General features: G+C 49.4%; 1 protein-coding gene across 4 annotated transcripts in view; it reads right to left on the bottom strand.

Annotated features, from left to right (window-relative positions):
* Positions 1-1103: 1103 nt before the first annotated feature.
* EEPD1 (endonuclease/exonuclease/phosphatase family domain containing 1) overlaps positions 1104-26592 on the bottom strand; it is a 115499-nt gene continuing 90010 nt past the window's right edge. For 3 of the 4 annotated variants that reach the window (XM_046670580.1, XM_046670581.1, XM_046670582.1), the window contains 5 exons: positions 14876-14986; positions 11218-11352; positions 8879-9017; positions 3399-3593; positions 1104-1822 (listed from right to left, as the gene is read on the bottom strand). In XM_046670580.1, the coding sequence (XP_046526536.1) occupies positions 1623-1822; positions 3399-3593; positions 8879-9017; positions 11218-11352; positions 14876-14986 (780 nt within the window). In that variant the 3' untranslated portion in view covers positions 1104-1622. The remainder of the gene's footprint in view (positions 1823-3398; positions 3594-8878; positions 9018-11217; positions 11353-14875; positions 14987-26592) is intronic. The other variant, XM_046670583.1, reaches the window with a different exon arrangement.

The raw sequence follows: 26592 nt of genomic DNA, 5'->3' as shown, positions 1-26592 counted from the left end.
CTCCGCGTCACAGGTGTCCTGCCGCCAGAGGCACAGTCTGAGCCAGGGGAGAGACGCCCCCTCAGAGTGGGCACGGCTGATGCCCTGGTTTCCTCAGAGCCCCAGAAAAGGGCTTCTTTCCTGTGCCCACAACCAGTAATGGTCCTTGGAGCCAGCTGACCTTTGGTGGAAAATGGGCGCCGTTCACTGGCCATCTGGCCCGGGGCTCAAGTCATCTGGTTCACACTGCACAGTGACGGCGGTTTCTGGGTACTGGTCCACATCAGGTGTTCAGTGTGGATGGAAGAATAAACCTCACCTTCTGTGGTGAACTGGAAGAACCCAGGTAATCCAGGCTCACGACTCACACGATCACATCAGTGTTGATACTTCCACAGCATGAGTGCCGGCAAACTAGACTGATATGGGCCATGGGCTTTGGACTGAGTTTGGATTCCATCTATTTACTTACTGGTTGTGTGAGTCTTAGGAGGTTAAGCTTTCCGAGCCTCAGTTTCTTCAGCTGTGAAATGAGGATTATAATCCTGGTCTCATGGGGACCTATGGGAGAACTCAACGTGGTTAAGGGAAGGATGCCTAGTGGCAGTTAACTGTGCTTGTCCCCCTGTCCACACCTCCCCCCCAGAAGCAGACCCTCCCTTGATGCTCCCACACTTAGCTTCTGATGGGTCCAGAATCAACGGATATTCCTCCGAATCAACAGAGGGAGGCTCTGGGCTGGGAATCTCACTGAAAACCGGAGTGGGAGGGAGGGAGGGAGGAAATGCTATCATGCTCACAGAATTCTTGTCCAGCACAAGGGAACCTAGGCTAAGTGACCAGAGGCACAAATGGTGCGCCAACATAACAGACAGTCTAGCAAAGGGGTCAGAGGCTGGAGGATGGGCTGGGAGGGAGGCGATCACATAAAGATTTTATACAACTCTCGGGGGTCAATAGGGGTGCGAGAGGCACCTCTCTAAGGCAGGGGATGTAAAGGAGGCGGGGAGTGGTGCATTGTGTTCAGGACCCCGCAGGCCACAGCCTCACAGACGCATCAGAAGGGGGTGCAAAATACCCGCAGCCGCAGCCGGGGAACGCAGCCCCAGGCTCACTGCAGCCAGGAAGGTTCACCTCTGTTTATTTTTTCAAAACAAAACTAAAAATCACCACTCAGAACACTTGAGAAGAGTGCTCCATCCCAGTTCAAAGCTTTATGCAATCTGCAGTCAGAACATCACAGACCGGAGGTCAGAGACGAGAGCTTCTGGCCTTGCTCCACAGGCCTCGGCAGCCTGAAATGGCTCTCCTCTGCCTCCGGCGGCCTCCACTCCTGTTCTCTCTGTACCGCGGTCCAGGTGGCAGCGGACAGCCAGCCGGAGTGGGCTGAGGTTGGTGGCATCCACAAATGAGAAGACATGTCTGTTCTCCACTGGGCTTCTGATTTGACGATCTGGCACTTTCCTCTCCCATCAGAGGCCCAAAAATGTCCACAAAGAAGGCAGGCAGGTTAAGGCCCCGGTGCTGATGTTGTCAGGTCGAAGATAGAAAGGCAGTTCTGGCTCGGCATCCTCACCTGGAAGGGCCAGCTCCCTGCCTGTGCCCCCCCAGGGTCAGAGGTTGGGAAAACCCATTCAGTGTCATCATCGCTCATGCTTAATGTTGCCTTCGCTTCGCTCCACAGTGACCCCATTACTGTTCCGAGGGGCTTCCTTCTTGTTCCAGTCCTTTTCGGTGTAAAACTCAGCTAGCACAGGGCAGTGTTCAGAAGCTACTCCACCCCAGGACCAGTTATCTGGAATCCAAGGGTTTGTGAGGCCTTCTCTCACTACAGCCCAGTGACCTGAAGTGGGAGAGAAAAGAGACCCAGAGATCAGGACAGGGGATGGGTGGGGTCACAGGCTGACGGGTGGGGCCAAGGTGGCACGTCTGTAGGGCTGGGTTCCCTGACAACACTCCTCAGCTAGCTGGCTTGCCTGTGCAAAGGGAATTTCTCGGCCACTTTGATTTTCTGGACAAGTGAGGGGCTACCATTTAGGCACTGAAGCTACCTGAGTCCAGGCTTCCTGCCCATTCACACACCCGTCAGCCTATGGTTGACCTCCTCCTCACTACACACCTCTTCTAATTGGACCAAAAGGCAGTAAGGGGGGAATAAGTTCTGTAAAAAGAGTAAAAAGAAGAAATCACAGAGGTTTATGAGAAAGTAAAGGTATTTTAAAAATAAAGATTCAGAAAGAGAGGAAGCGGGAGGTATATTTGAAAAACAATGAAATCAACATTGGCAAAGGCCAGCACGGAGCAGTCAGACGGCACTGCTGGGCCCTCAGTGAGAAGCAATGTCACGGCTGGTGTGGCTGTTCCGAGGCCCGGGTTCTGCCCGGACGACAGTTCCTTGATGGCAGCCAGTCCTCCCTGCACCCCGGTTCTCAATCTAACAGCAAGGGGCCAGATGAGTGGCTTTCTAACTTCCTTCCACCCTCCTGGCGGCCCAGGCAGGCTGCACGGCCTCTGGTGGGCAGTGCATCTCTGCAAACCGCGTCTCCCTGAGTTTGATGATCGTCACTCCCTGAAACCCACTTTCCTGGTCCTTTAGAACCTCCCACGACATAATTTAACAGGAAACGGGTGCTCAGAGAAGAGGGGAAGCTGCCTGAGAGTCCGGGTCCTGGCTGCATGTCACAGTCTCACAGGGCACCCCCAGCACTGGTACTTTTTAAAATGTTAAATGTCTCACTGCAGTATAATATGCATCTGGTGGTACTTAGCTTCCAGGCAGGATAGAGAACCACTGTCTTTGTCCTTCATCAAGGGACCCTACTGTTGCTTCCATATTTCTGACTCTTTGCTTCTCAAGCCAAATCTGTTCAGCAGGCTACTGGTTTGGGTGGTGGGGGCTGTTTTGCAGCTCTGAGATTACCCACTGCATCCTGGTCCTTGCAGAGTCTGTCAAAGCACTTCTCCCCATCCTATCGTGACACTATGTGACAGGTCTGCTCACCCCCACTGCTGCTCCTCAGGGTACTGATGGCATTTCGGTAAACCTCAGGCCACAACATGGTGCTTGCATGCGACAGGGCTTGAGGAACGTTTGCTGAGTGACTAAGTGTCCTTAAAATTGTACCTTGTCCGCTCATCTCTGAACTGGGGCTCTGCTGGCCACAACCAGGTTTGCTGGGACACACTCCGTTGTGGATGAGTGAATGCCTTCTAATTATTTTCACACCCTCCTTCACTCTTAAAAGCGGCTCTGCCGGAATGATAATTATATAGTCACCTAAACGATAACCCTAGAAATGCCCACAGAGGAGGTAAGATAACTCCTGACTCCTGCAAACCGAATGATCTAGAACCATCAGTTTGGACAGGTTTCTCCTACTCCACTCCTGAACAGAAAGAACAAGTGACCTCTGCCTTACCTGTGAAAATCTTCTTTAAGCTTCTACTGATCCAAATGTTGTCCAGAGACCTTGAGCCTTGAGGGTTCTTGGTGCTGATGTTGGTGAAGGTGTGGGCCGGGATGAGGTGGTGGAATTTTTCTTTCCTCAAGATATCATAGTCACTGCTGTCTGGCCCCTGGCCAAAATCCCCTAAAACAATCACGTCTTTTTCTCCTGGAAGTGGAAGAAAGAAAATCAGGAATTTCAGAGATGGTGGGAGGTAAGCCCAGCATCAAGCACAGCCTGTCGAGGTGGGCCTGTGATTCTCTGATTTGATCCCCAGGGTGAAGACTGTGGCTCGGTTCTCATTCTCCCAATTTCTCCAAATACCTTGTGCAAAAAAAATCACCCCCAAACTTTAAGAATAGGTTAGTAATGCATTTGGAAATAGGGGGTGGTGGGGTGCAGAGACCACCCCTCTTCTAGCTCATAGGTTCCAAATCTCGCAGCAGAAAAAGGCTTAAGGGTCTTCCTCAGATAATTAACAAAAGCTTAGCAAACATTTACCCAGCACAGAGGGGAGACCATGTGAAGACATGGAGAGAAGGCAGCCGTCTACAAGCCAGGGAGAGAGGCCTCAGAAGACACCAACCCTGCTGACACCTGGATCTTGGACTCCCAGCCTCCAAAACTGTGAGGAAGAAATCCCCATGGTAGCCCTAGCAGACGAATACTAGGCCAATGTGGAAAGCACTTCTCTTTAAAGTATTTTCAACACTTCTCCAGAGTCTGATTTACACTAGAGTAAGTGGGATAGTTACGAAGTGTCTTCCAAGGTGAGGAGACACTCTGAAAGGAGAGCGGGCCCCAGCGAGACTCGGCGGGACTCCCATCATCTCCGTCCGTCCATCACTCGCTGTCTTGAGGTTCACCGCAGGGGACTGAACGGCGTTGTCACAGGGAGTGCATTTCCATCGCCCCTTGCGAGGGAGGGCTTAAGGTAAGTGGCTTATAAACGAGGGCCACGTGCATCAGAGACGCTCAGCACATCTTTTTCCTTGACACGAGTATGCTTCTGTAATAATGGCCGGAGGGAAAGAAAGCTCAAGTACAATGACACAGGCCACCAGCAGAGGGCACTGGTGCACTGCAGATGACACCCCCCCTCCAGTGGGCATAAGGGACAAAAGAGGATGAGACAGAAGCCTCGCCTGCAGCTCCACTGTGTGGCCAACAGAGATGTAACTGTACCCCTCACGCTACACTGTAACAACCTGGCACCCAACGCAGTGTGCGCCCAAGCTGTCTTGAGAAATCAGTGGCAGCTTCCAACAGGAAAGCCGACTTGAGAATAATATTAACAACAACTCACACCTGGCCAGTGTTCATGACTGTCCACTGAGCCCTCGCTAAGTGCCAGGTCCTTTCTGCAGGCAAGAAGCTGAGCCTCCGAGAGGTCAAGTGGCTTGCCTAAAGTCACTGAGCCAGCCCTCAAATCCAGGCTCTTAACAAAGAGCTAGAACAGAAGAGCCATGCGGATGTGGGCAGCTGTTTGTCGCGAAACCCCGAGTGCCTGGAATAGTACCTGGAACAGTGCATGCTGCGTGGCAGACACTCCATAAGTACGTGTGGACTGCGTGGGTGAACGAGGCACAAGGAGTACCTCAGAATTAAGGTGCTGTTTATTTTTGAAAGGAAAGAAGAGGAAGATGCTACATTCATTGAATTAGGAAGGAAAACTGAAGGTTACGAAAGACTGAGGCAGAAGGCTCCCACATAATGAGGGAGGTTTCATGGGAACGCAGACCTGAGGAAGTTCAGGCTGAAAAATTCTCAAAGCAGGAGAGATGCTGGTGTGAAGGGTCAATAAACCCAGCCCTGTGTAACTTCAAGAATGAAAATAACAGCTCTCTCTTTGAACAGGACATCCGGTCTCAGACATCTCATCTTCTGTCAGTTAAATCGGCATTGGTGATGACATCGAGGCACCTCTTGCCTCCGAGAATCTGCAGGTGTGCAGAGGCCTGAATTCTCCCAGAAAGCCCCCCCACCACCCTGCCTGGGGTGGGCCCCTTAATCATTCCCTCAGTTCTCAGGAGTCAGGGGAGAATGTTCAGAGCTGCTGTCCTCAGAGTCCCTAGATTTATAAAATGCCAGTGACAATAACAGAAGTGGGTCTCCACTGAGGGGGGACCCACCCGGATGTCCAGCATTTCTCTGCACCCTGCTTCACCCTTGCTGAGTTCACAGAGCAAGCCCTGGTGGGGTCCGAAAGAAGAAAATTCCAACAGAGGACGGCACTACCCGCTGACGTCAACAATGTGAACACACATTCCAGACAAAGGCAGAAAGGCCCAGAGTTTGCTAATCAAATCGGTTCTGTTTGCTCTGATAGGAGCCTGTGGAATAAAGGCTTAGTCTCTGTTTCAGCTGAACCACCTCTGCGAACCGATTTGCCCTTGTTGCACACGGGGTAGGCTGGAGAATCGGTGGGTCTGCCATGTCACCAGTGAACAACTAGATATTAGTTACAAGCAGGGGGACGCAGGGAATGTGAGTCACTGTCACACCTGAACACGTCAAGGCCGAGCCGGGTTGTGGGTCAATAGTCCCTTGGCAACTTGGAACAATAACCTGCTCAGGTTTTCTAACAAAAACCTGACCACTCCCTGGGTATCAGAGAAAACGGTGAGTGCCCAGGGTTATCAGAGAAGTTATGAGCTGGCGTCTTTCCTTTCTGCTTCCGTGAAAGAAAAGGAAAAGCTTGAGATCAAAAACGATAGAAACATCCACAGGTTTTAAAAGCTATCAAGGCATCCTTTTTACTCAGTCTTTAGAGACTAACCATAGCTGAACAGTTTCCCACAGAGCTGCTCTGTGGATGGAGTACCCCGGCTCACACATCTTTCTGACATTTTGTAGCCCAAAGACTCATAAGTTAAGTAGAATGTCAGTCACAGCACACTCTGGTTTAAAACGTAAGTTGCATATCAATGTTCATGACACCACTACTCACAACAGCCAAAAAATGGAAATAATACACGTGTCCACGGGCCGATGAATGGATACAATGGAAAAGTATTTGGCCTTAACCAACAGGCACAAGAAAAGATGCTCAACGTCATTAGCTATCAGGGAAATGCAAATCAAAACTACAATGAGGTATCACCTCACTCCCGTCAGAATGGCTATAATTAACAAGACAGGAAACAACAAGTGTTGGAGAAGATGTGGCAAGAAGGGAACCCTCATACACTGCTGGTGGGAGTGCAAACTGGTGCAGCCACTAAGGAAAACAGTATGGAGATTCCTCAGAAAATTAAGAATAGATCTACCATATGATCTAGCTAGTCCACTGCTGGGTATTTATCCAAAGAACTTGAAAACACAAATGTATAAAGACATATACACATAAGCAGCCTAGGTGCCCATCAAAGGACGAATGGATAAAGAAGATGTGGTATATACACACTATGGAATACTACTCAGCCATAAGAAAAGATGAAATCTGGCCATTTATGACAACATGGATGGACCTTGAGGGTATTATGCTGAGTGAAATAAGTCAGAGGGAGAAGGTCAGATACCATATGATCTCACTCATAAGGAAAAGATAAAAATAACAGCAACCAAACACATAGCAACAGACATTGGATTGGTGGTTACCAGAGGGGAAGGGGGGAGGGAGGCAGGAAAGGGGTGATTAGGCACATGTGTGTGGTGATGGATGGTAATTAGTCTTTGGGTGGTGAACATGCTGTAATCCACACAGAATTTGAAATATATTACAATGTACGCCTGAAAGTTATATAAGGTTATAAACCAATGTTATCACAATAAAAATAAACTAATTAACTATTTTTAAAAAAGAGTATTTGGCCTTAAAAAGGAAGGAAGTTCTGACACATACTACAACATGTATGAACCATGAAGACATAATGTAATTGAAATAAGCCAGCCACAAAAGGACAATATTGTAGGATTCCACTTACATGGGATACCTAGAGTAATCAAATTCATAGAGACAGAAAGTGGAATGGTGGTTGCCAGAGGCTAAGGGGAGGGGACACTAGGGAGTTAGTATTTAATGGGCACAGAGTTTCAATTTGGGAAGATGAAAAAGTTCTGGACGGGCCGGCCCAAGGGCATAGTGGTTAAGTTCACGCTCCACTTCAGCAGCCCAGGGTTCATGGGTTTGGATCCTGGGTGTGGACCTACACACCACTCATCAAGCCATGCTGTGGCAGTGTCCCACATACAAACTAGAGGAAGATTGGCACACATGTTAGCTCAGGGTCACTCCTCCTCAAGCAAAAAGAGAAAAATTGGCAATGGATATTAGCTCAGGGCCAATCTTCCTCACCAAAAAAAAAAGGTTCTGGAGACGGATGCTGGTGATGACTATAAAACAATGTGAATATATTAATGCCACTGAATTGTACACTTAAAAAGGTTAAGGTGGTAAATTTTACCTTATGTATATTTTACTACAATAAAAAAACTTTTTTACATGTAAGCTTATAGTTTGACACATATTTTTTGTAGCAGAATCTTCATGAATCACCCATTGTGAGGGGATATTTAACAAGGAAAAAGCTTAAACAGCTAGAGAATATTCATCAAGACTCAAGAACACAGAAGAGCATTCCAGGCTCCAGCTGTAAACCTTCGCCAAGAGAAGGTCAGTGCTCTGAAAAACCAAGCCAAACTGAAAACATCCCAGTCCTTACAGCCGTGACAAGTTTCCCTTCTGGTAACCCACAAGCAGAGAACCTTCTGTATTGTTGGAAGCAGAGCCTGGAAAACAGAGGGCCCACCTTTCTCCTGAAGTTCTGCTCTTTTCAATGTTCTCTTAATTCTTCTGGTATTTTTCAAGTCAACTCACGTCTGCTGAGCCCCTACTGTGTGCTGGGCACTTCCACAGACAGTAACCGATGCCCCTGGGCACGCTGTGAGGTTAGTACTATCAGTTCCCCCATCAGATGGGCCTCAGTGGGGTGGCAACTTGCCTGAGGTCCTCCAACTGCTGAAGGAGCTGAGGTTAAAATCCAGCCTTTCTGAGAGCTCCAGGCTCCTTCAGTACCATCTGCACCCCACCAGGGAAAAAAACTCTTTACTGCTAATCAGGACATTCCCACTCCCCTTGTCACCAACTGTCTCTCCTTCACAAGGGCACGTGCAAATCTGCAGTGACCCCACACAGTGGCACACCCAGGACAGCTACCCAGAATGAACTGTCATGGGGAAGGGAGTCACCACTCCCAACCCCCGATCCTTTCCATCAAAGAGAGGCTGAAGAGCCACAAAGCTGGTGGAACCCATATGGGAGGCCCACAGAGACAAAGATGTCACCACGCACAGGGGCGGCCAGGCTTCAGGTGATGCAGGGGTGTGATGGTCTCCTGTGTCCTCAATCTGTACTGCTGCTGACAGACGTCTGGCAGAAGGGATCAGAGAAACACTGGGAAGAGGTGACCCTCTGCCAACAGCCCAGCCAACGGAGAAAGACACTGTCCTACCTTTCAGGGTCTCCTGCAAGGTCTGTGCAAAGCTAGCCACTCGGTGGCTGTCACTGTGGTTCTTGCTTGGATTCTCGCCCCCTGGAAGGGTCAGGGTTGCCAGGTGAAGGTTCACCAGGGTCAAGTCATTACTTCCCACCTGGGGAACAGAAACAAGAGGACGGTCTTTGATGCTCAGATTTCCTGTATGCGTCACCTCCGACTCATGAATGCCTTCACTCACACGTTGACAATGGTAAACACAAGCAAGGCCAGCTCATACCCCAGGAGATACCACAAGGCATTCACGGTGAGATTGTCCCCAGGTCCCTGCAGGACAGAGACCTAGCCTGCTCTATCAGCCCACCTGCTACATTACACCCATACCCCTCCTTAGGGCCTGGAAAATTGGGCACAGCTGCAAATGTCAGGGTTGGGTTTTTTCCTTCTAAGCAACTATAAAGAAGGAGGAAGTGGCTTTAGCTCCGGCTGTTAACAAAGACCCGGGGCCCTTATCCATAGGGCCAGCCTGCGATCCCCCTGCCAGGACCCACCGCTGGGACCTGCCTCCTTCCCCACCTCCCACACAGCCCACCCATCCCTCTGTGTTCTCTTCCCTCTGGAGACCGCTACACCCCGATGCTCACTTCCACCTGATTTCAAACATGTCAAAAACGAAAGCTGGCTGAACCCAGGCAGCACAGGATGTGCCCGAGTCCCGAGTCCCCAGGGCGGGGGTGCGGGTGCAGGTGCAGAAACGTGCCAGCGGAGCTGGTCTCCTGAGCACCACGGCGTTGCTTGGCTGCTCGGGGTTTGGCAATCCTGCCCTTCTGTTCACCATGGCAACAAACATACCCACTGCCGTGACGGAGGGGGCACCGGGGGAGGCCCTAGGAAGCGCAGGCTGCTACTTTTGTCTTACGGATGTGACCCCAATTTGCAATCATCACCACCCAGCCCAGAGAGCTCTCTGCAGCTGCGGCTCTAGCCACAGGGACCCATCTTCAGGCCATGGGCAGCGGAGCCCTGCCTGGACAGAAGCTGCGTCTGTACCCGACCGCCTGCCCAGCCTCAAACGTGCCATGAAGTACAGGAGGCTGAGTGCCTGTCTAGGGGATTGCTTTATTTAGAGGATTTGGGCCAATAATTTGTGACATGGTAGCATTTTCTCACTGGCCATTAAAAAACAGCCTGTCTTTTAGAGACCCTGGCTGGTTCTGGCTGTCGCCCTGCTTGGCCAAAACCCACAGCCACCTTACATAAGAAAGGGACCCAGTGTGGTGTAGGATGTTTTAAAGATGACACCTGGGTGATTTACACATCAGGACCATAAGTGCAACCCACAGACGGCCCCAGGTGTGTGTGCGTGTGCAGATAACCCAGCAACTCTGCAGCTGTGGGTGTGAGAGGGGCACACTCTTGAGCTAGGGCCCAGCCAGAGCCAACACTGCCCCCCAAAAATGTGCTGGCCCAGCCCCGGGCCACCAGGGAGAAACTGTGCTGGGCTTTGAGGCAACTCTCAGGCCCCCAGAAGTCAGGGGGCGGGATCCAAAACGTCCAGCAGGTGGCTTGCTAGGCTCTGCCAGGCAAGGGGTCACTCTTGCTGGACCCTGTGATATCACAGGATAAGGTCAACTGATGGTTGGCTGGTGATCTGTCTTGGCTGCTGGCTTCTCCCAACTGTCCGTTCCCACTTTCCAGGGGCATCCGGGAAAGCAGAGAGGCAGCTCAGCTCAGTCTGCTTGCTGTGCCCGGCTCTGGGAAGACAGACTTGCACGTGGCTGAGGGCTCTTCGGGAGATGTCGTTATGGGGCTGCCCTGGCCCCACAGCCCAGAAGCTCCTCCTGCACCCTCTCCAAACCCAAATGGCCCCTTGAGGGTCCCCCTTCTGCCTGGCAAGGAGAAAGGGCCCGTCTGAGCCCTTCTGCTTCCCTCTAACCCAGCGACTCTCAAATGCCAGACCTGGTCAACCAGTGCCGGGAGGGCTGGAGCTGCTTCTGAAACACAGAGAGCTCTGGGCCCCATCCCAGAAATTCCCTATGTCTAGGGGAGGGGCCTGAACCCTGGTTTTAAGAAAATCTCCCCAGATGATTCTGAGATTTGTCAGGTTTGGGAGGCAGCCACCTGATCTTCCTGCCCAGATGTCGGAGTTACTGGAGCTTGAGTCCCGCCAAATCCCTCTCGTTCCTGTCCCGGATGAGTTCACCAGCCCAGGGAACCCCAGAGTGCATGCTGATCCGACCCCGAGAGGGAATAAAATCGAAACAAAATGATGAGGCTTCTCTGGGTCAGAGTTTAGAAAGGGACTTTCTTCTCCTTTTCAGAAGAAATGGACCTTCCCCAGGACAGGGAGTGGCTACCTTGAACCGGGCGAGGTACGGGCTGGGACCAGAGGGCTTCCTGTGCCCGTTGCCTGGCGAGCTCTCCTGCGAGGCAGCATCTCTCAGCTCCACCCTGGCCGCAGCGTCCCACAGGAATCCTGAGAAGCCAGCCCCCTGCGGGAGAAGAGGGGTGTGAGGCTGGAGAGGGATCTGTCTTGTGGCCGGCTCGGCCGGCCGAGAGGGCGAAGAGGCAGGAGGGGCCGGGAGAGGCAGCAGGCTCTGTGCTGGGTCCTGCGATGACATGCACAGGGGCTGCTCTGAAACAAAAGCTTACCCCCAAAGCCACAGCACCTTCTTCCTTGTCGTCCCTGCAAATTTCCCACACTGCCAATTTCAGAGCTTTCTGTGCAGCCAGGGGGCTTGGGCTCCTCTCTCTTTGGGGGTAGGGTCGGGGGGAGCCCAGACTAGGAACAGAGTTATCTTTTTAATCATCACATCCCATGAGATAGCCTCTCATACCCCCACCTGCCTGATGAGGACTCAGCTGCTCAGAGAGGTTAAGTAACTTCCCTAAAATCCCACAGCTGGTAAATGGTAATGATGAGAATCAAATATAAGACTCCAAGAGGTGAGTTTTGCTTATAACAGCTAGTGCCTAGCACCTTGTAAACGCCCAATAAATATTTGGTGGATGAATGTAGGTCGGAGTTGACAGTCCCAATGGTTTGGAATTGGTCAAGGGCCCTCCTCAGGTGGATGGGGCCCCACACAGAGGTCTGAAGCCCCAGTGCAGGGCCCTGTGAGGGCTGGCAGGTGGGGCAGACAGACGGGGTGGTGTCAGCAGGGTCCCTGGGCCTGGTGCTAAGCCCCTGCAGCCAGAGGGCCCACTCGGAATCTGCCTGCTTTGCGCTGCTGCTGGCATGGGGAGGGGAGGCTTCTGGAAAGAGGAGGAGCTTCCCTCCCACCCACCCCAGCCTCTGCTGCCTAGCCAGAATCAGCAGTGTCATCTGAGGGGCCAGCGATGGTCATTGTGAAAGTGGAGGAAGTGACTTTGCACAACCTGAGTGGCCATTGCAGAGTCCCCAGCTTCAGCCTGGGTCCCGGCCACACACACGCCTTGCTGGGCTCAGCACCTCGACCAAACGGGCAAGTGTCGAGGAGGAGCGAAGAGGGGAAGAGTGTCTTGCATGCATGTGTTGCACGGATCCACCCGTCCCCTCACTGGAGAGAGCACGAGTTTAAGAATTCGAAGACTTGGGTCTCAGTCCCGCTGGGGTCACTCAGCTGGGGCACCTCAGATGAGTCACTCTGTTCTTTTAAACCTGCTTCCTCAGCTGTAAAGTGAGGAAAGCAAAGTGCCTTGTCGGCTTCGCGGGTTATCCCCCACTCTACTGTTTCCCAAGCAGTGGTGCCAGAGCACCCTTCCTGGGTCCACTCAGGTCACCTTCTGCTCAAAAACCTGCAGCGGCTGCCTGCTGCCCACAGGGCCCCCTGAGCAGGCACCTTCCTCTTCCAGGCTCCCTCTCACACCTGCTCACCTATGTTCCCAGCAGGACTGGGCCTTTCTGGCCTCCACTCTTCAGTGCATGCTGCCCCTTCCCACCTCCTGGGAGCCTCTCCCCACCACCCTGACTGGGGCAGGCCCCTCCTCCCTAAAAACAGCTCCACCTCAACGTGGGACAGTGCAAGGGGCTCAGGCATTAGAGCCAGAGACAGCTGACTGGGTTCGGGCCTGAGCCCTAGCTTGCATCAGCTGATGACTGTTGGGTGCATCATTCCATCGTCCTACAACTTCATTTCCTCCCTGGTAGACTGCGCCTCCAGCTGCGGGGCGAGGACTCGAGACATTACAAGAAGGCACCTGGACGCCATTTCAGGCCTTGGAGGAATGGAGCTGCTGCTACCAGTGTCTCACATTTGTCTGGGGTAGAGACTGAACACTCGTGACTTGATATAGTTTGTTAGACCCAGACAGTGTTTGAAAATTTTTTGGATTATCTGCCCATATTTAAAACTCAGGAAATTTCCCATTAAAACCCAGATATCTGCATCTTTTGAGAGGTCAGGAGATGGTTCCACACTGGGCCACAACTCCACAACTCCATGGCAACAACTGGCTGGACCTGGACGCCGCTGCAGCCTGAGACAGGCATGCGCGCCCAGCCCAGCCCAGCCTGGCCCGCCGGCCGCCTCCTGTGCACCCCGCCAGGCCCGGCAGGTGCTCTGTCAGGGAAGCCCTCCAGTGCACATTATCTTTTCAAATCCCACAGCCGCCCTGTGAGTTAAGGGGGGGCTATTGCTCCCATTTTACAGATGAGGAAATTGAGGCTGAGCGGTTGAAGTGGCTTCCTTGCAACTGCATGCTGTTCTCCAATGGCCTTGACCCTGACGTGGAACTGGGTTACCTGTTTTGTTCCTCCAATAGGCGGTGAGCTCCCTGAGGGAGGGGATCTGCCAGGCTCAGGCTGGGATGCCCCCTGGGCTTGAAAAGAGTGAAAACAGACAGGGCGGGTCTCTGGGTCTGTTTTTCTCACCATGTGTATCTGGCATATACCACAGCGCCTGGCACGTAGTAATCTTTCTAATGATTGTGGAATGGATGAATAAAGACTGTTAGATGGACTATAAGAGCCCTGCGAACCTATGTACGTGCAAAGTGCTATTAAAATAAAAAGCACGATGGTATTATTATTATTATTTCTCTGTGGCCTGAGAAGGGAGAGCCATGGCCCGAGTGGTAAAGACATTACAATTCAGCTCCAGCTCCAGCTTACTGTGAATGTACCCCGGCTGTCACCTCTAGTGACCACTGACACTCCAAAACATAAAACCCAGAGAAATCAGGTGTGTATCACATTTGTCAGTAGTAGCTAAAAAGACAGCTTGTTGTCAATAAATGACTAGATGCTTTTAATCCAGTCCAAAGTTATCATTCGAAAGCTCCAAATCTCAGTATCACTCATCTAAGTGCTGTTCATGTGTGTTCCTAAGCATAGTAGGTTTACTAGAGATAAAAAATGTAACATCTGCAGTTACAGGAAAACTAGGTGGTGATAGTTTCCAAGTCCTGATTAACTATCAGAAGTGTATTTTAAAAACCTAAAAGTCCACTGATACTGACCATTCCAAGTGAGTAAAACCTGGTCTTGAATATGAAATGTAAGAGCGAAAACGTACACATACACAGCTTTACCCACAGCCATATGGGCAATACTCATGAAAGAAAAACTCAAAATTAAAATCTGCCAAAAATCTCCACAGAACATTTCTATGATGAAAGTGCACAATTTCTACCACGAAAGCACACTCTTCATGTATGAATTAAGTGAATCTGAAGTTTTCAGTCAATGAACAATGGGCTCTCCACAAACTTGGCAGAAGTTGGAACTGTGGAGAAGGGAGTATGAGGACAAAGGACACAAATCCTCATTTGCTGCCTTGGCTCCAGACAGGGTTTCTCCTCCCCTCCCAACACCCCAAGCTCCCATTTCTGTCTGGGCGGCAGTCCATTCCCGATCTAAACATGAAATGAGAACCAGGGCATTTTGAAATGAATGGCAAAGAGCTAAAAAAATGGGCAGAAATACAGAATTGCATCAAGAATGTTGGCAAAGGAAAATTTTAAATGTCTGCGATTAGGGAAAAAGGCTGTTTCAATGAAATGGAAAGAAAACCCAAGTTGTGCAGATGTGGGTACCTTCTGGAGCTGAGCTGAGGGCGTCTCAGCGACAACAGCCTTCCAGCATCCCCGGGGCCCCTTCCACTTGCGGATGTTGGGCAGGATCGGCTGGTTCAGCTCCGTACAGAACTGCAAAGACAGAGCACACGTCCGGGTGAGATCCCACCTAAAGCAGTTCCGCTGGCAGCAGCCAGAAATGCGTGATCCTGACTCATCGGCCTTACTGGGAGACTTGTCGGACTTCATCCCTGTGCTTCCCAAAACCAGGGATTGCAAAGACCCCGATGACCAAACGAGGACCACAAATTAGAAAGTAAACTACCTATGAAACGCACCGTTACCACCTGGGAACTCTCAGTTCAGAGAAGTCAATTCTCTTTGTAGCATTCTAGCACAAATACTTCAAAACTAGTGTCAGAATCCTTTTGATCCCTGTAAAACCAGTGGTTTCAAGGTCCCAGGAGGGTCTAGATCAGTATCAAACGCAGAGGGAAAAAAGGTGAACACCTGGTGTCTTTGCTGACCAGGGCTTAGCTTAGAGGTGCAACAACTGACACCCACTTCATCTTCAACTACACATTGTTCACACTGGGTTGCTTCTGAGGAGAAAGGCCTGCTGTCACGGCTACTACACCCCTGTGTATTTGCAGGGTGTGCTTCTTTTTACGTATGCATGTCCCACCAACATGGAGTGGGAACTGTGAAGTGACTTTATCACCAAGGCAAAATAAAATGCACAAGCAAAGTAAAATGAGGAGTCGAAAAACTACAGGCTCCTGGGGTTGGTTCTTGTGAGGGCTCCCCAGGATTTGCCAGATTGGGGCTCAGTTTTTGAAATGCTCCAACATCTGGCACTGCCTCTTCCTGAGGACACCCTCTTGTCCCTTTGCTTCATGCACCTCGGACCACTCCACTCATCTCTTTCTCTGCCTGGCCCTACGAGAGAGTCTGTAGCTTCCTTCCGGGTACACATCACTGCTCTCTCCTTAATGAGCTGCCCTTAACCAATCTTAGCACCACAGGATCAGTTTATACCTCTATCCCAAAGGCCCCCAGATCTGTACCTGCAGCTCAGATTTCTCTCCTGAGTTTTGAATTGTATTTTGACTACATTTTTAACACTTCCATCTGAAGGTCTCTGGAGAACCACAAACCCAGCAGGTCCCAAAAGAACAGGCCATTCCCCTCCCCCACCTCCATGAACATCTCAGTTCATTGCCATCCTTCCAGCTGCTCTGACTTTTCCTTCTCCTCCCACATCCCATCTCTCACCCAGCCCATTGATTCTACTGTCACAAGTGTCTGGAGCTCCCGTTTTCTGTTCCCCCGTCCCGCTGTGGACTGTTCTAGAGTCCCTCTTCTCTCACCTGGGTCACTGGCATGGCTTCTAAGAAGTCTCCCTGCCTCTCTGTCATTTGATCACCCTCCACCTGTCCACTGGCTAAGTTGTGATGGCCACACTGATGCACCACCCCTCTGGCTCTCAAAGTGTGGTCTGGGGCCTGGGAACATCAGTACCACCTGGGAACTTGTTGGAAATTCTTTGGCCCCATCCTAGAGCTATCGGATCAGAAACTCTAGTGAGGCCCAGCGATCTGTTTTTTTTTTTTTTTTTTAAAGATTTTATTATTTCCTTTTTCTCCCCAAAGCCCCCCGGTACATAGTTGTATATTCTTCATTGTGGGTTCTTCTAGTTGTGGTATGTGGGACGCTGCCTCAGCGTGGTCTGATGAGCAGTGCCATGTCCGCGCCCAGGATTCGAACCAACGAAACACTGGGCCGCCTGCAGCGGAGCGCGCGAACTTAACCACTCGGCCACGGGGTCAGCCCCCAGCGATCTGTTTTTTAACAAGCCCTCTAGGTGACTCTGATGTCTCCCTAAGCATCTGCCCCAGATTCGGCTAGTGCTGTGGGCAGACTACTGTCACACTGTCCCCTCTGGGAACGCCTCAGCTGCAGAGAGCTGTGCTCATGCCCTTCCTGGGCAGCTCACATCCAACGTCTGAGCGATGCCAGGGTCTCACACTGCTTACCCTGTAAGAGGGAAGATGAGGCAGAAGCAAGGACTCAGCCAATCACTTCCACAGAGACAAGCGCCGTGGGAAAGGAGACTGGGCAGGGAGGGCATGCCGGGACATCACTGTAGACCTGCCCTGTGCTGGGAGTCAGGCTGCTGTCACAGGCGCATGGCCAAGTGTCTGCCTTTCCCTGCCAGCAAACGCTGTGAGGGCAAGGACTGTACCCAAGTCACCTTTATAAAGCCCACCTGGCACAGGGCATGGCCCCAGTGACACTCTCCAAGCATCTGCTGGTGAACCAGGAAGACGACAGTCCTCAAATCCAGAGACGACAAACAAAAGGGAGAATGTCTTGTTGGAGCTAATTATCTAAATAATTGCCTCAACTATAACCTGACTTCGTGTTTGCCTGTAAAGTGTTCTCTCTGGGATCTGGGCATCGGGGAGTTCTATCAGCTCCCCTTTCAACACTGCCCAGTGCCGAGTGGCCATGGACACTGTTGTTCCTGACAGGGGGCTTTGTCCTGGATAAATCCCCTTGGCCAGATGGTCCTAGCCAAAGCCATCCTCAGATGGGAAATGAAGCATTTGGAAAATGCAACCAGAATTTATCAGCTATAACTTTTGGGATCCAGCGAGGAAATGTACTTCACAAAGGGTCCAATTTCCTGCTGGGGAATCGTCTGCTTGCTGAGTGATCATTAGAGCTGAATCCAAGAATCGTTAAAAAGAAACGCAGCTCTCCTACGCCCATCTGGTGCTTCGCTCTTCTCCATGCAGGGGGCCCGGACCTGCCTGCTCACCCGAATCTCCTAGGATACACCCCAGGGAGCTCTATTTTTAAAAAGCCCCCAGGTGATTAGCCAACCAGCCAGATTAGACAGCCCCAGCCTCTGGGGGCCACCGGCTGTGCTGGGAGGAGCTACCTGCAGGCAGCCAGAAATCTCATCTCTCCTAACTCTCATGGGACCTTCAGATGCCTGAAGACAGGTGAGTCTCCTGTTCACACCCCAACCCCAGCCCGGCTTAAACACTCCATTCCTGAAAATGCCACTTTGATCGGAAAGGTCACAAGTGTGAAGAGGTGGCACAGGCTGACATTGTTTTCCATGCTCACCACTCTCAAAGATGGTCTTTTGGGACTAAAGTAGTGCTGGTCAAAGTGTGCTCATCAGCATCACCTGGGGACTTGTTAAAAATGCAGATTCTCAGGCCCCACCTGCCCTCCTGAATTAGAATCTCGGGGTGCGGCCCAGCAATCTGCATTTTAACAGCTCCTTCGGGTGACTCTGACACAAGTTTAAAGTTGGTATTATTGAATGAAGGAAAGACATTTTCATTTTTTATGCTTTATATTTAAAGCCTTTCCCTCACACGTAAACTCAAGGAGACCTAGAGAACCATAATTCCGGAACCCCAAGGGCAGCCTGTATTCTTCGCATTTGAAGTCTTGCTCTTGATAACCTCAGGCCACAGAGTGGATTACCCCTCTCTGCTCTCTTCTTCAGTATTTCTTATGTTACTGGGGACAAAGACTAATTTAAGGGACCAGGGAGAAAAGTGTCTATGGCTGAAAGCATTCTAATCCTAAATTTTCATGATCAGCGTTAGGGAAAGGGGGGAGGTATTTTCTTCTATTTCTAAGACTGAAAAAAGAATCGCCAGTTTGCTAACTTAGTGGACTGTTGGCCCTAACAGTGCACAAGGGGAGCACCTTTTGTATCCTTGCTACTCACAGCGTGGTCCATGGATCAGGGGCATCAACCTCACCGGGAGTCTGTTAGACATGCAAACTCTCAGGCCCACCGCTTTGGCATCTGCATTTTCACAGGATCCCAGGCTGATTTACAAGCTCACTGAGGACCCTGCGTCAGAGCCGTCCTATTTTGTACGCACCATCTCTATTACTCCCCACAACCCACAGGAGGCAGACATCCTACCAGTTACTCACGAGCAAAGTGCAGCACGGACAGGTTAGGCCCAAACTGGAATTTACATGAAAGATCACGCAGTTGATATGTTAGAAGGAGGGTGTGAACTGACGTCTGTCTCCTCCCCTCTACCTCCTGGCCCAACAGGTGGAACAGGTGGGGCAAGGCAGGCTCCAAAGGTGGGGCCGGCCCCGTTTTACTGAATCATTAGATCTTTTCTCCCCCCAAATTCAAAGGAAAATAAAAGCATCCTCTGAGAGCCCTCAATCTGAACTCTGCCTTAGATTGTTTTATTCAGAACAGCTGGTTCTCAAATTTTCCGTTTAGCCTACATACCAGAAGAAGAAATAATACTCTCATAAGTGAAAGTGGCTCACCAGGGCAGAAAGGCCATTGAACAGGTTCAGGACAGGCCTTCCCAGGATGGGCTACTTTGGCATGTGGAATATTCTGAGCTTTTACCTTTCCCCTAAAGAATTTAAATATTACTGGCCTCGTCATAATAAGAGTTATCACCAGAAACACATTTTTCTAATTACTGCACATCTGCTCTTCTTATTGTCCTATAAATTACCTTTCTCCCCTCTGAAGCCTCAGGCCCCTATCCCATGCCTTAGCTCAAGACAGCAAATATACCTCATTTTACCTTTTTGTGTCTGACTCTCTCATGTATGTGGAGTTCCCATATGTATGAAATTAATTAAAGCTGATTTTCTTCTATTCATCTGTCTCATGTCAATTTAATTCCTAGACCAGCCAGAAGAACCTGAGGGTAGAGGAAAATTTCTTCCTCCCCTACACCATACTGCTGATGGGGCAGCAATACACTCAGTTACTTTGCTTGGTTCTTAGTGGTCCTAAGGCCCTGGCAGGCCTCTCCGCAGAATAGGAGCTCACGTGGAGAATGCAACATGGACAAGAGCAAAAGCAAAGAGCCTTTCTCTCTCAATCTGCATGGAACAGAAGAAGATTGCTCACTGGCTTACGCTTTACGTTCCCACAGCGCCAGGACGAGGTGTAGCCAACGTGCTCAAGTGCAAACACAGGCATATCTCCCAGGGGGAGACAGGTCCAACATGGGACAGAGGGCAACATGCTTGGGGCTCCAGGGCCACTTTGAAACGCTCACGCAGTATTGCTACAGCACTGCCTCAGAGCCTTTCCCAGAGGTGCAGGAGTCTGCGGAGGGAGGAAGGGTAGGTCCTTCCCTCTGCCCTTGCAGACTCAATGAGCAACTACCATTTTCCAACATTGAAAGAAAGAACTGGACTTGTTTCCTCGTAGCTTTGGAAGTTTCCTCAGAGGGCTGCCTTCCTGGGCTGGAAGAAGAGACGCATGTAGGAGCTTTAGTATCCTGGGCACATCATTTAACATCTCTATCTCCCAATCAATAAAGTGAGGGGATGCGAGGAGAGGACCTGGCCCAAGGGCACTTCCTGAACGTTCTAAAACTGCTTGATTCTAGAACTCTAGGAGGAGAGGGTGGAGAAAAGAGAGAGAGGCAAGAGGGAGAGGTGAGAAAAGTATAAAAATGGGAGAGGAAATACAAGATCCTCACAAACATTACAACTCCTTTCTCCCTCTGTCTCAGTGATCATCACTGTGTGAACTCCATGAAGAAGCTGATCGCGTTGACAGGACATGGGGTAACTTTCCAAAGGCTTTTCCCCAAACAAGGAGAGGGGACTCCACCCTTCCAAAAAGTGCATCCGCTTTGCTTAATGTCCCCTAAGCCCCACCTGAAGACCCCTGATAAAGTGCCTGGAATAAGAGTTTACTCTTAACAGTGATTCTAATACATTAAGTTTGGATAAATCCAACAATATTAAGAAAACGCAGGTGGCCAATAATCTATGAGATTCTGAATCCTGCAAAGAACAGAGAGCCAGAATTGGGAGAAACAGGGAGGGGAGGGAACCAACATTTATTAAGTGCGAACTATCTGGCAGGCAATCTTCACAGATTATCACGTTTAATCCTAATGACAACCCTGTGAGGCAGGGAGAAATACTCCCATTTGACACGTGAGGAAACCAGGGCTCAGAAAGAAACATGGCAAGGTCACTCGCTGCCAGCAAGTGGGCCAGGCAGGACGGAAACCCAGGCTGGCCAACTCTAATGCTCAAATGCACTTAGGAGAGAAGGCTGGGAAAACACCAACTAAACCAACCGACCCGTGGGATGGTGGGTGTGCGCGCACCACACCACATGCATTCCAAAGGTCGGGTTCTCTGGAGTGCAAACCTGCACAACCTCCACCCTGCTAAAGTCAGTTTCATCGTCAACATGCCAGGCTGCATGGGTCCTGGGCACACAGCTCTGCCGGGGAGGTCAACACATAAGACCACAGCCTTCCTCCTGGGAGGGGCTGGGGACTGGCAGGACACACACATTATGCAACACACAGCCAAGCGTTCAGAGCTTCCTAAGGCAGCCCCTGCTCTAGAAGCCCAGGCCCCATCCTTCTTCACCTGTCGAGAGAAGGAGTGGCTTCCAGCCCCTTCATCATTCTGCCCACGAGCCACTTCTAGGTCAGCTCCACGAACATGCTCTTTCTATAGGACCCGAAAGGAATTCAGGATGATTATTCATCCTTGTTTAAACATTCTTATCACGCTGAGAAGGATAAAAAGCAAACAAGGAGACATTTCTCCAGCCCCCACATCAGCTAATAATTAGTGGCTTTTACAGAGTCAGGGGAAGTGACACCCACATGCACTCCTGACAACAGAAAGGATGCTGGTTCAGGTAGACTTTCTTCTGTGTTCCCAAAAGTCACTCATCACGTGTTTCCTGAACAGGATGGTTAAAAATAAGCAAAGGTGGGGGGGACCTTTCAAGGGCAATTAAAACATCTTTTTGCAAGGGCAATTGTAAAATGGAGAGTAAGTGGGAGTTGAAGATGTTGTGGAGAAGGAAGTCAGCTTAGGACAGGGAGGGAGATGCACGGGCCACAGAACACTTGTGTGGCAATTCTACACTCCCATGCTGCCACCATCCTTGTCACTGTCCTCGGCATCCCCTATTTCTGCCTTTCAGGGACATTTCCAAAGGTTCTTCTTCTCCAAAGGTCTTTGGATGCTAAGACTTAATCTTGGATGGGAGTTAAGACTGTGATAGTAATTTTGTGGATCTTCCCTTCTCTCTAAATTGAAGCTTATGTCCTGATATAAACACAAGCTCATTACAGGATAATTTGTAAAGCAGAGAAACATAGAAAGATTTAAGTAAAAATACCACTGTGCAAAGACAACCACTGCTAACATTTTTGGCAGATTTCCCTGTAGGCTGTTTCCTATGCATTTTATTAATATATGTATATCTGTATATTCATACACAAACACTTTTGTGTTCTGCTTTTCCCACTTACAACTGTGCCACATTATTACAAACTCTTCTAAACTCACTTTATGGGCCAGTTAGCGTGCTACCATATGGGTACAGCATGCCATCCCCCTGGTGGCGGATGTTTCAGTGGTTGGAAGGAAATTCTGCCTTTTTGAGGCTCATTTCATTTCCCTACAAACATCCTAAAAGCACTTTGCAAAGTAGCAATAAGACCTCATCATTCTACTCTCACCTGCTCAAAATGATTTCATCCACAGGTTGAAAAAAAGTCCTGGGTAAGTTAGAGGATAAAATTATAATGTCTTTGTTTCTGAAAGTAAATCAAGAGGTCTTTGTGTTTTAAATGCATATGCCTGTGATAGACAGAGGGCAGCACAGGGGCCTGGAGAGAGAACGACCAGACACGAAGCCCCGAAACATAGGAACAGAAAGGAAGCAACTTCTTTCTTTAAATCTTGGACTGGCACAAGAGATGGGAGTCTTCATGAACAGTTTAGTTTCTTTCAACTCCAGAGGGTAAGAACACGGACTCTAGAGAAAGGCTGCCTGGATCCAAACTTTGGATCTGCCACTCACCAAGAGTTTTGACTTTGGGCAAATGACTCACTCACTGTGTGCCTCAGTTTCCTCATCGGTAACAAGGGGATAAAAACCATTCCCCCCTCACTAGTTTGATATTTCTAAAGTGGGAGCCCAGGGCCTGGCACATCGTGAGTCTCCTGTATGTTCCTGCGGTTATTGGACAGACTGGACCACTCCCTCAGGACAGGGCCACGAAGAGAGGACCTCCCCCACCTTCAACTTTCCACACACGGCAGCACAATTCCCAAAATACACCAGCTGAGGAAGTGGGCAGGAGTAGGGGTTGGGGCCAAGAGCCAACACATCACATGCCGGGAGGTAGGGACCTCTAAAATAAAGCACCGCAGGCACGGAGAGAGAGATGGGAAACTGGTCATTAATATTCTTCTCTGCTGAGGAGGAGAATGGACTCATCCAATCATTCAATAAAAACTGAACAAGCACCAACTATGCGGGGATCCTGGGCCAGGCTCTGGAGCTATAATGGTGAAAAAAATGAGAGAAGGTCCCCTGCCCTCCCGAGCTTACAGTCTAGGGATGGGGGATGTGGGGGTGGTGATGTAGACAGTTACTATTTTTAATTATAGAATGATACTCTTGAGGTCATTCTAGTGCCAGCTACTAAACACATCCAAATTAATTTCATTCTCACAACAGCCTTCTAAAGTAGGTATTATTATGATACTCTTTTGATGTATGAGAAAATGGAGGCACAGAGAGGTTAATTAAGTTGCCCAAGATCACACAGCCAGTAAGGGGCAGAGCCAGCATTTGAACCCCAGCAGTCTGGCTCCAGAACCCATGCTCTGGGTACAGCCTTCTTCTGTCTCTGTAGACACAGCTATTAATCAAATAATCATCCAAACGTAAAACTGCCGCTGGGACTTGTGCTACAAAGGAGTGGTTCAAGGATCCTGTGGGCATCCATGATGGTGGTAGTGGGGGTAGGGGGTGAGGGAAGTCTGACTTAGTCAGGGAAGGCATCCCTGAAGAGGTGATGCTTGAGCTAGAACTCAAGGATGAGAAGGAGTTAATTAGGAAAAGAGGAGAGGAGAGTGTTCCAGGCCAGAAGGGACAGCACGGGTAAAGGGCCTGTGGCGGAAGAGAGTATGGAAAGTTTGTAGGACAGAAATTCAACGTGGCTGCAGCACAGACGGTAAGGGGTAGAATGGTGCAATGAGCTTCAAGGGATAGTCAGAGGCCTGGCCATGCAGGGCCCCGCATGCCCTGACAGGACTTTGTTTCTTATCCTGAGAGCAATCCTAAAGTCAACGAAAGGCATGAACAGCAGATGTGCATTTTGAAAAGGCCATAGGGCTGCAGTATAGAGTGCAGGGTGGAGAAGGGCCAGACCAGTTAGGTAGTGTAGTAAGAGACAAGGACGCCTTGACAAGAAGAAGACCAGCGGTTAGACTTGAGAGATAATGAGGAAATAGGCATAACATGGCTCAAAAGAATTGACAACAGGTACTCAAACAAGCACTAGTATGTGAATGTTCAGAGCAGCTCTATTCACAATCCCCAAAAGATGGAAACAACTCAAATGTCCATCGACTGATGCAGAGAGAAACGTAACATGCTAGATCCATACAAGGGAACACTTTGAACTATAAAAAGGAAGGACGGACTAAAACCTGCCACGACACAGAAGAACCTTAAAAACATACTGAGCGAAAAAGCCACATATTGTATGATTCTACTTATATGAAACATGCAGAACAGGCAACTCCATCGAGACAGAAAGCAGATTGGTGACCGCCAGGTGCTGGGGAGGGAGGAACGGGGAGTGACCGCGTGATAGGTATTGATTTTTCTTTTTGGATGATGAAAATGTCTTGGAACTAGACAGAGGTGAAAGCTGCACAACATCATGAATGTACTAAATGCCACTGCATTGTTCACTTTCAAATGGACTCTAAAGTGGTTAATTTTATGGTTTGTGAATTTTACATCAATGATTAAAAAAGTTACTTGGGCAATGGATTAGATGTTTAAGGGAAAGGAAGGGAACCACTCTTTTCATTCAACCAACAGTGGGGGGTGCTATTCGAGGCTACAGCTGTGAAGTTGGGCTGTCCCTCACGGAGCCCTTGGTCAGCAGGGGAGCAGGGAGTCAGCACCAGCCCCGTGGAGAGGCCACCTCCAGAAAGGACTTATTCAGTGTTCTCACCACACGGCTGTTAAGCAACTAGAAGAGGAGTACACAGCCCAGTAATTCTTGGAATCCAGGCTCTCTAAAGCTCAAAAAAGACAGTTTTAGGGCGAATAAAATAAATAATTCTTCCCAAATTAGGCACTCAACTTGTGAGTAATGATTAAAACTAATTATTCTAAGTAGAAGCAGGTCTGAAAATAGCAATAAGTTTTGGAGGATTGTGTGTCTATTTTAGGAGAATGCAGGAAAGTTGCCGGCAGAGTGGAGTACCCTGAGTCAGAGCAGAAAGGCTGAGAGGGCCACACCATGGTTTGCACGTATGCCATTCCATAGATGCTAATCTTACGTCACTTGAGAAACATGTCAGCAACGAAGGCTGAGTACACAGAGTTTCATTGGTACTTCCTACTGAAATACTAAACCAAAAATTCGACAGGAAATGTCAACTATGTATGTTACAACATTTTACTTGTAAGCAAAAAGGCATCTGCCCCAAGCTTGTAAGATGATAATAACATTTCCTAGACCAACCATGTTGATTTAGCCAACCATAGCTCTTCTTTTTCTAGAGTCTTCTTCCCTCTTCGATATCTTCAGGTAAACAGGCTCTAAGAGTGGGTAAGATGGATATAGATAGGGCAGACTGTCTCTAAACCCAAACGAACCATCCCATAGCACAATTTATCCATAAGAACATTTTCACCTATGAGGTTTCAGATACGGCAACAGAAATGTAGGAACAGGGAAAAAGGAGATGGGAAGAGAGAGAAAACACAAAAAGTAGGAAATGATTATTGAGGTACTTAAATCCAAAGAAAATAACCGAGGAGCAGAACAAAGCCCGCAGTTTACCTTAGCTCAGCCCCCTAACCCTACCCTCCTGCCTGAACGCCCACATATTTTCTTAAACCCCAGAGATATATTTTCTCTGTCCATAAACACTGAAGACTAGCTTGATCTTACACTCACTGAGACTGCAAGGCTCTCAACACTTCCCATATGTATTTCTGCTAACAACCCAGTGTTTTTTAGGAATCATCACATTAAATAGAATTAGTACTTATGGACCCTCAGGGAAATTGTTCTGCTTGCCATTTTTCTTATAAAACGCCAGGCTTCAGCTATTCTAAATGGTGTTTATGCAGCCTGCCTTCCTCAGGAGCAATACTCATAAAAATAAAGACTTCAAAGCTGTGGGCGAAAGTATTACTGATTCATGACTTATTTTATTTTGATTTGCATTATGCCAAATCCCAACCTTAAAAGCCTGCCTATTTCCTATTTTATTTCAGGGCAAACTACATAGATTTGATTGCTCTTTTCTGTGTGGGCAGCAGGGGATGGAGAGACCTGCAATGTTTCACTCCTGGACACTTCATGGCAGCAAGAACTATCGGTGGCAGTTCATGAAATAGCACTCTCATTCCGGAGAACGTCCCGACACTTAATGGTTCTCAATTTTCTATGCTAATGCGAGAAATGGAAAACCAAATCCCCAAACTATCTTTTAGTCAACATCCCTTCCCATCACATTTTTGGCCAGAGGCGCTCAAAAATAGCCAAACTGCCTCATGTTAGTTTGACAGGTTTTTCAGGCTCCTTCCAACATACTGGGAGCGGGTAGAGTGAAAGTGGACAGGAGAGAGAGAAGTGTGCAAAGACCAAGCTGCACACCAGGCTAGGGCCATGTCATGGACGCCA

This window comes from Equus quagga, chromosome 8 (genome assembly GCF_021613505.1).
Source record: "Equus quagga isolate Etosha38 chromosome 8, UCLA_HA_Equagga_1.0, whole genome shotgun sequence".
NCBI classification, from domain to species: domain Eukaryota; kingdom Metazoa; phylum Chordata; class Mammalia; order Perissodactyla; family Equidae; genus Equus; species Equus quagga.
The sequence above is the reverse complement of the archived record's forward strand: the minus strand, read 5'-3'. Positions and strand labels throughout refer to the sequence as shown.